The sequence below is a fragment of the Rhizophagus irregularis genome, chromosome 7, assembly GCF_026210795.1.
Source record: "Rhizophagus irregularis chromosome 7, complete sequence".
In the NCBI taxonomy this organism is placed as follows: domain Eukaryota; kingdom Fungi; phylum Glomeromycota; class Glomeromycetes; order Glomerales; family Glomeraceae; genus Rhizophagus; species Rhizophagus irregularis.
The window spans coordinates 14063-22854 of record NC_089435.1 but is presented as its reverse complement, the minus strand read 5'-3'; the positions used below and the strand labels follow the sequence as shown (position 1 = coordinate 22854).

Here is an 8792-nt window from a genome sequence, read left to right as displayed (position 1 = left end):
ATTTAGATAATTTCTAGGAAAAAAGAGAAAAAAATAGAGTTTCGCATTACAAAAATGATAAAAAATAAAGTTTTAATAAAAGATAAAGTTTTGCGTCACAAAAAGATAAAAAAAAAATAAAGTTTTGAGTCATAAACAAGATAAGAAATAAAGTTTAATGTAACAAAAAATAAAAAGGAAGTTTCGCGTAATAAGAAAGTTTCGCGTTAATAAAAAAGATTAAAAAATCTTGTGTTACAAAAAAAAAAGAAATTGAGCAGTCATCGGGCTGGATGTGGGTCTCGCTACCGCTCCACCCACCTCGGCCTCATGGCCTTGCAGTACCTACATGGCCCCTACGGGGCTCATATCTGTCACCATCTGTCATAAACATCTGTCATATAATAATATACTAAAAAACGATAAAATAAGGAAAAAGAGAGAAAAATAAGAGAGAATCAGAGGGGTATGACAGATATGACAGATATGACAGATGTTTCAGAAATATCGGAAGAGGATAATCCCCAGAAAAAAGTTTTGATTTTACCCCCAGATCTGTCATTCTGTCATAAATCTGTCATATGATCAGGATTCAGTCTATTTATCTGTCGGAAGCAGTGAGACAGCAAACCCAGTAAATTAACAGGTAGATTAACAGGTAAGCCCCTAGAAGGTCTATAGAGCCAGTAAGACTAACCCCGTTCAGCCCCCGTCAGAAAAAATAAGTAATTGAACAATGGGTATACCAAGACGATTCAGATGATAAAAAATAAGTTTAGAAGACAGTACTAATCCGTTTTCCTCTTTTTTGCCTCCTTAAGGTATTTATCAATACACTGTTTACACGCGTCATCGGCCTCTAAAATTTTCTGCCTGAGTTTTTTATACTGCCGATTATAAACCGTCTGATGTCTCTTAGCAGCGGTTTCTTTCTTTTTCTCCTTAGACTTCTTTTTGATTACCCAGTCTACTCCAGTAAAAGTATTCTTATGCATGCCACAAACTGTACAGTCGGGTCCGAAAGTGACGCCCGATTTTGTACGGTGTTACGATACACAAAATTTACATTATTTATACCCCTTTTTTTTATTTTTAAATGTTTTTCTCACAATTTCATAACCTAATAAACGCGTTGCAAAGTTAAAAAAATAATGTCACATAGAACTGAGTTAACTTCTCAAGATAAAGGAAAAATACTAGCATATATGGAGAATTTTAACCCTGCACAAATAGCAAGAAAAATTGGTCGTGACCCCACCACAATAAGAAGAATTATTGACAGATACAAGAAGACAGGGAAAACTGAAAATTTACCTAGATCAGGGCGTCCACTTGCTCTCAATAATAATGAGAAAAATGCACTCATAAACAAAATTACACAAGATCGACGCGAACCTTTACATGAAGTCATTAATACATTAGATTTAAATTGCAGCCTTACAACTGCTAAAAGAGCATTACATAGTGTTGGAATTTATTCCCATGTTGCTGCAAAAAAACCCTTTATCTCAGAAAAGCATGCATTAGCTCGTATTAGTTGGTGTGAAAAATATAAAGAAAAAACAGCTTATGATTGAGACAAGTTATTTTCTCAGATGAATCGTGGTGAGATTGGCAAGCAGTCACGACAAATAAGAGTTTGGAGACACACAGGGGAAAGGTTTAACACTGAATGCTTGACACCTATCTTTAAAAGTGGTCGAAAATCAGTCATGGTTTGGGGATGTTTTGCAGGAAGGATAAAAGAACCATTAATTTTTTGTGATGAAAATAAAGAAGGAAATGAAAAAATCAATTCAAATACTTACATTAGAATCCTAAATTCATATCTGTATCCATTTCAGCATACAGTTCATGAGTTAACAGGAAGGGCTGCAATTTTTCAACAGGATAATGCCATACATACATAGCGAAAATAACCAAGGATTGGTTGAAGAAGAATAAAATTGTGGTTATTGATTGGCCGGCAAATTCTCCCGATCTAAATCCAATAGAAAACATCTGGAAGCAGTTAAAGGACAATATCCAGAGTTGTAAAGTCTTTCCAAGAACTGTGGATGAACTTAAAGTTGCACTAAGTGAAGAATGGGAAAATTTGGATTGCTCCATTTTTGAAGAGGTTGTTGCTTCAATGCCACAAAGAATAAATGCAGTACTAGAAGCAAGATGAGGGCCAACACATTATTAACCATTTTTAGTAATTATTTTTTATGTGAATTTTAATGAAAATCAATAAAGTTTTGCCATTTTTGGCATTAATTTTAAATCGGGCGTCACTTTCAGACGTGACTGTACAATCACCATGTAAACGATAACGTCCATTTGTAGTCATATCTTGTATTTCACTAGCAGTCTCAGTTTCCTTTTTACACTTTAGACAGTAAAATCGTGTTATCTTGAGATTTGAAGTCTGAAATCTTTCCTTTAATTTGTCGTAATATGTCACAATTAGAGAATTACTACAAGTACTACAGTCTATCCAGAGTATCAGCACGAATTCTAAAAGGTGAAGAGCACTACAATCTATACAAAAAGCCCATAAAGGAAAAGTCAACAGAATGCCCAAAGGTAATTGTATGGAAACCAAATGCAACATATCAGGCAGATCTTGCAGAGATGCCAGTTGACCCTAAAGGATTCCACTATTTTCTCGTAGTGGTAAAAGTTGCAAGAAAGAGAGTCGATGCAGAACCCCTAAAGGATAAGACTGCAAATAGGATTCTCAATGGATTTGTTAAAATCTACAGAAAAAATCGTATTAAGCCACCAACACATCGACTAGAGACAGACTCTGGATCAGAATTCACTAATGACCAGGTACGTGATTTTTCCTGAACAGCTTAGGGGTAATGATGAGGTTCGGAGAGCCAGGTAGACATAAACAGCAATCATATGCTGAAAGAGCTATCCAAGCTATCCAAGCTATCCAAGAACCCCTTCTCAAACGAATGGCCGCACAGGAGTTGAAAACTGGGGTGACATCCGTGGAATGGTCAGAAGATTTCCATAATATAGTGAGTAAAGTAAATGAACTCTGGCAGAGAAATCCCCCAGATATTCTGACAGGGTCACCCAAAGTGTCAAAAAAGACAGACCTCCTCTTTGAAGGAACACGTATCAGAGTCAAGTTAGATGAACCTATTTCTGTACTTGGTAACAAACTTCACGGAAAATTTTGTACAGGAGATATAAGATGGAACCCAAACATTCGTGTAATCAAAAAAATGATACTTTCACCCGAACAGCCTCCTACATATCTCCTTAACAGACCACATGGTCGATTAGGTGTATCCAGATGTGCATATACCCGAAAGGAATTGCAAGTAGTTCCATCAGCAAGTTTTAAACAGGCGTATAAAGTGTTGAAAAACGCCATGTGTTGCTCAACGCCAAAAAACATAAGGAAATGAACCCTTTATCAATCAACGCCACCTAAAAACGTTGAAAAACGCGTAAAACAACACCAATTTAAATGTAAAACAACATACAGTAAAACAACGATAGTTTAAAAACGTGTATACAATGTATAAAAACGCGTATATTGATATTAAAAATGCGTAAAGCAATGATTTTATTGTATATTATTAATATATATATTATATAAAATATGTAAATTTATTTATGATAAAATACGTATCAATTCAAATACATTATCTAATGTAAATTCCTCTTGTTATAATTGGATTGCCGTGGATTTTTAAGCGATCAACGTACTAAATTTCCGTTGACATAGCGCCCCTGGTGACACAACCATAATAAGGTGGGAATGTGATTTGTACAACTGAATCACTTGATTGATCTTTCTACAAACTGAAACGCGATAATTATATTAATATTATTAACTGAATGATATTGCTAAATTGCAATTGATACATAATATAATGCATACTAGAATAATACATATAGATTAGAACTCAAAAAATGACAACAACGAATAATATCAAATTATAAAAGTCACGTGAACTTTTATTGCTCTTTTTCTAAATCAGCAACTTCTAAATCAGCTGCTTGATTATCGTCCGTCGTATGCTCATCATAAACATCATCAACACAATTATCAACTCCAATGATTTCATCATCATCGTCAATAGGTGTTATAGGTGTTTTGGGCGAAGACTCACATTCACATTCTTCAGAAACCTAAATAAAGAAATACAATATTACTAGTAATTTAATTTAAAACATTACATACAATTCAGTTGAGTACTTACCACGTCTGTATCTGTTATATTTCCGGTCCATGAATCGACAATGTCTGCATCAATTTTTGACGAAAGGTGTTCCTCGTCAAATATAACTTCTAATACCGACTGAACCCAAATGGCGTTTTCATTTGTACGCTCTTTATCAGATGCAAAAACCGATTTAATTATTAACGAAATATAAGTATCAGACGATGGATCATCTGAGTCGCTCGGTTTGTATAAATCTTCATGGACCTGTTGAACGTTTTTACTTGCTTTCCATATTCGCATCTGTTGTTTGCTGAAATTATCTTTGAATGGTGTTATTCTATTAATACCGAAAGTACTCCACAAACTTTCTTTCAATTTTCTAATGTAGTAACCTTTTTTAACGCGATTTGCAGCAAGTAACTATATTTAATAAAATAAACAAGTTGTTATAAATTTGGCAATTAATGACTAATATATAATACAAATACTACTTACTTGTGAATGCATTCTATCATCCCACAAATAATCGAACGAAACTTCTTTTCCGGACAACTTCATGAGTATTTTGGCGGATGTTTCATCATTTTCTAATTTTTCTTTAAAGCGATTTTTCATTTGTCGGTCGGTTACTCGTCGATGCTCATGAAATAATTCATAAGAAAGATCTTTAATCGCATCCTTAATACATACAAATTGTTATATTTAGTAAATAATATAAAGAAATACATAACTTTAAACCATATATTTACGTGATAAAATTCATCTGAGTTTTTGTCTTTCTTTTTCGTTTTACCGTTTTTTTTAACCTCGACTTCAGTTTCAACATTGCGATGAGAATCTAATACCGACATTATATTTGAAATCTGGTCTTTTTGTTCGTTTAACATAACTTCAAACCTTTCTTGATTATTAATAATCGTGTTGAGTTTTGATGCTGTTTTTTGATTAATTTGTATTAATTTGGCAAATTCACCAGAACTAACTGCTATAAATTATCGTTAATAAGAATAATAAGAACCAATTTGATAATTTATTAACAAAACAACAATGAACAAACAGTATATATTGTATCTAACCTTGATCCGTTACTTTAGATGATGATGTTGTCGCATTATTATTTGATGGCGATTCTTTACTAATCACTGCCTTAACGCTGGATGATGATGATTTACTAGAACCGGATGCTGCTTCTGACCAGATGCCTGCTTTACCAGACACTGCTTTACCACCAGATGCTGCTTTACCAGACGCTGCTTTACCTTACCAGATGCTGCTTTCCGACGTTTACAGCCAGCTGCTTTATCGACGCTACCACCTGCTGCTTTATCAGACGCTACTTTACCACCAGATGCTGCTTTATCAGATGCTGCTTTACCACCAGATGCTGCTTTATCGGATATCTTTGTACTACTTTGCATCTGTTTAGCAGATATCGTTGTTTTAATAGAGGAAGGAGGAAAGAAGGAAGGAGGAGAAATTACCACCGAAGGGATATAAGAGGATATTGTTGATGATTCATTTATTGCCTGATGAAAACAATAAAATGTATTTAATAAACTAATAATGAATAATATAAACAATAACAAAATTGATAACTGATATTACTTGAGAAGATCCTTTGGTAGTTTTATTGGTACTGATAATAATCTCATCAATATCTCTATCACGAAACAAATCTAACCTTGCAATTTTCGTCTTTTTTGGAGTCTCTATTTGTGAAGCGTCTGAAATTGTTTGATGATTGGCTTCGGTATATGTTAATTATAATGTATTTTTAGATATTCGTTCACATAAGTTCAAAAAAAAACTAAAATAAAACCTTTCAAATTATTTTGTTCGTTGATCTAAAAGATATTAATTATATAAGTATATTTATACAATCATAATAATTTACAACCAAATATATATAATAATTTAAAGTTAAAATAATTACTTCTATATTCATACTCGTTGACGATCTAGTAGATCTAGTAGACCTAGTACTAGATCTAGTAGTAGGTTTTGGGTGTTTTAAATTATTAAAATCTAAAGAGCGTTTGCCGCTGGTTTTATTATTATTATTTTTGTTGTTGTCGTTATCCATTGATAAAAAGATGACTGACAAGAGAGAATTAATTGATTATTAGAATGTGAGAATGAGAAAAAAAAAATATTAGAATGTGAGAAAAAAAAGCAATCATTTTTTAACTCTTATGTGTGATGATCTACTTGATTTACCTATACGTAAGTATACTCAAGTATACTAATGATTAGTATACTTACTTAGTGTCCAGTGTAACTTGTAACAAACATAATTAATGTAATTACTTAACTAGATGTTACTTTAAGACTAAATTGCGGCGCAATGTCACGTGTTACAACGATTCATTCGAATTTCAACGCCCACATCGCAAAAAAGTATTAGTCATGTCACGTGTTGCAACGACAAATCTGATTCATTTCTTCACTTTGAATTTCAACGCCCACATTGCAAAAAAGTATTAGTCGTTGTTCATCACATTGTTAATCGTTGTTCATCCTTACGAAATCATGTGATGTTTCAAATTGAATTTCTACTGATGAAGTAGACGTGATGAGTAACTATGGACAGCTAGAAATGAAAGCGTTTAACGATGAACAGAACAACTAGTAGTAGAGGTGGGCAATAAAGAGAAGGAAAAGATTAAATCTGAAGAAGAGAGAAAATTTTAACGGGAAATTGTAAATATCGAGGATGTAAATTTTAACAAGTGAAATTTCCAACAAAATATAATTACCTTCATCCAACGCTCGGTTTTGCTTTTGGACGTTCTAGTTTACTGTATTAATTAATCCTTTATTTTATTCGTCGTAAAAGTACTAATAATAATAATTATGCGTTAATTTCTATGATGTTTGTTGTGTTTGTTGACACCTTAAATGTGAATATTTTCATCAGTATCATTACGCAGTTAACTGATAATATCATTTGATATCCTCACCTAAATATTTAAATGACACGATGATTGATTAATTTAATGTATGTATTTCTTGATTGATCGTAATCAGTAACACTAACTGTTAACATTGTGTAAACCGTGCAATACGTCAAGCAATACTGTATTGTTAAGTATTGTTAATATTATTGAGGCACATAGTCAATTTATTGTTAAACAAGTTAATATAATAAATCAACATGTAAAAAACCTTAATGTTTTTATATAAATTAACCTACTTTGCTAGCGTCAAATAAAAAACTTATTCACCATAAATCAACTTCAAAAAATGGTTATATACTCGTGTCCACATTGTGAAAGAGTCTTCAGTCGTCATGCTTCTCTACGAAATCATGTGAAAACTCACGATGATATAATTGATAAAGTTCTTAGAGAAATTGCTGAAGAAGTAGAACATGAACAAGAGGAAGTGGGTGACGACGAACGACTTGAGGAGGTGAGCTACGAAGAGGGAGAGGAAGAGAGGGGAGTACTAATAATGATGAAGTACAAGAGGAGGTGAGCTACGAAGAAGAAAGTGAAGATAATGATGAAGTACTAGAGGATGTGAACTACGAAGAAGAAAGAGAAGATAATGATGAAGTACTAGAGGATGTGAACTACGAAGGGGAAGGGGAAGACGAAGGGAAGAAGAAGAGGAAGGGAGCGATAATGATGAACAACTAGAAGAGGTGAACTATGAAGAGGAGAGGAAGAGAAAGAGGAGGTGAGAAATCAACGTTAAATGAAATTAAAATAATTTATACTTTTGTGTGCGTCTATATATGTCTATATATAGAAAGCGATCGACATATTTATCAAGTATTTATTGTCTATTAACATCCATATATAGGAAGTGATTGACAAATCAAGAGACATTGAAATTGAATATTCGCTAATTGACGTTGAACCAATCCTAACCTTCGAATCTCTTGATATTAGAGTAACAAATATACCAGAATTTCCAAGCGAAGAGTTTGGAAATTTTATGGAGTTGCTTACTAAATGGAATTTGTCTGATGCATGTGGTAACGATATACTTAAATTTTCAAAAAAGATTTGTCGCGATAATGTAATTTTACCTACGTCAGTAAAAAAAGGTCGTCAATTGTTGGATCAAATTGTTGTACCACATATTTCTTTTAAAAAAGCGCCTATCATGACATATAAACAAGAAACGTATTATCTTCATTATCGTCCAATTTTTGACGTTATAAAGGAATTGTTGAGCAATAAGGATATATTTGCCCATTGTACTTTTAAATTTACACTATTAAATCATAACTGAGAAAGAATATATAACGAACAATATAATGGACAATGGTGGGAAAGAGTCCAAAAATCACTTCCTAATGGTGCAAATGTATTGTCAGTAATTTTATATTCAGATGCTACGACACGTGATCACTTAGGAAAGACCAGCGAACATCCCATTTATTTGACACTTGGTAATATAGTTAGTTGGCGCAGAAATAGGCCTGATGCCAAAATACTTTTGGGTTATCTGCCGATCCTAAAGGCAAAAGATATTTCACAAAAGAGGTCAAAGAGTTTTCAGTTAGCCAAGCAAGTCCTTTATCAATATGCTTTAAATATATTGACACGATCGTTACTTGACTATAATGGTGGATTTGATCTTTAAACAGATAATGGTATAAAGTGGTGTTTTCCGTTTATTTCCGTA

The 8792-nt window shown here is 33.1% G+C and overlaps 1 protein-coding gene across 1 annotated transcript; it reads right to left on the bottom strand.

The window, feature by feature from the left end:
• Positions 1–3945: 3945 nt before the first annotated feature.
• Positions 3946–6622, bottom strand: OCT59_026842 (uncharacterized protein; the record flags this gene model as incomplete). The annotated part of the gene is made up of 11 exons (XM_066136525.1): positions 3946–4119; positions 4191–4574; positions 4650–4832; positions 4904–5139; positions 5231–5359; positions 5419–5680; positions 5760–5899; positions 5974–5998; positions 6088–6251; positions 6417–6432; positions 6602–6622. The coding sequence occupies 11 exons, from the start codon at positions 6620–6622 to the stop codon at positions 3946–3948; spliced, it is 1734 nt and encodes a 577-aa protein (XP_065993004.1).
• Positions 6623–8792: the final 2170 nt, after the last annotated feature.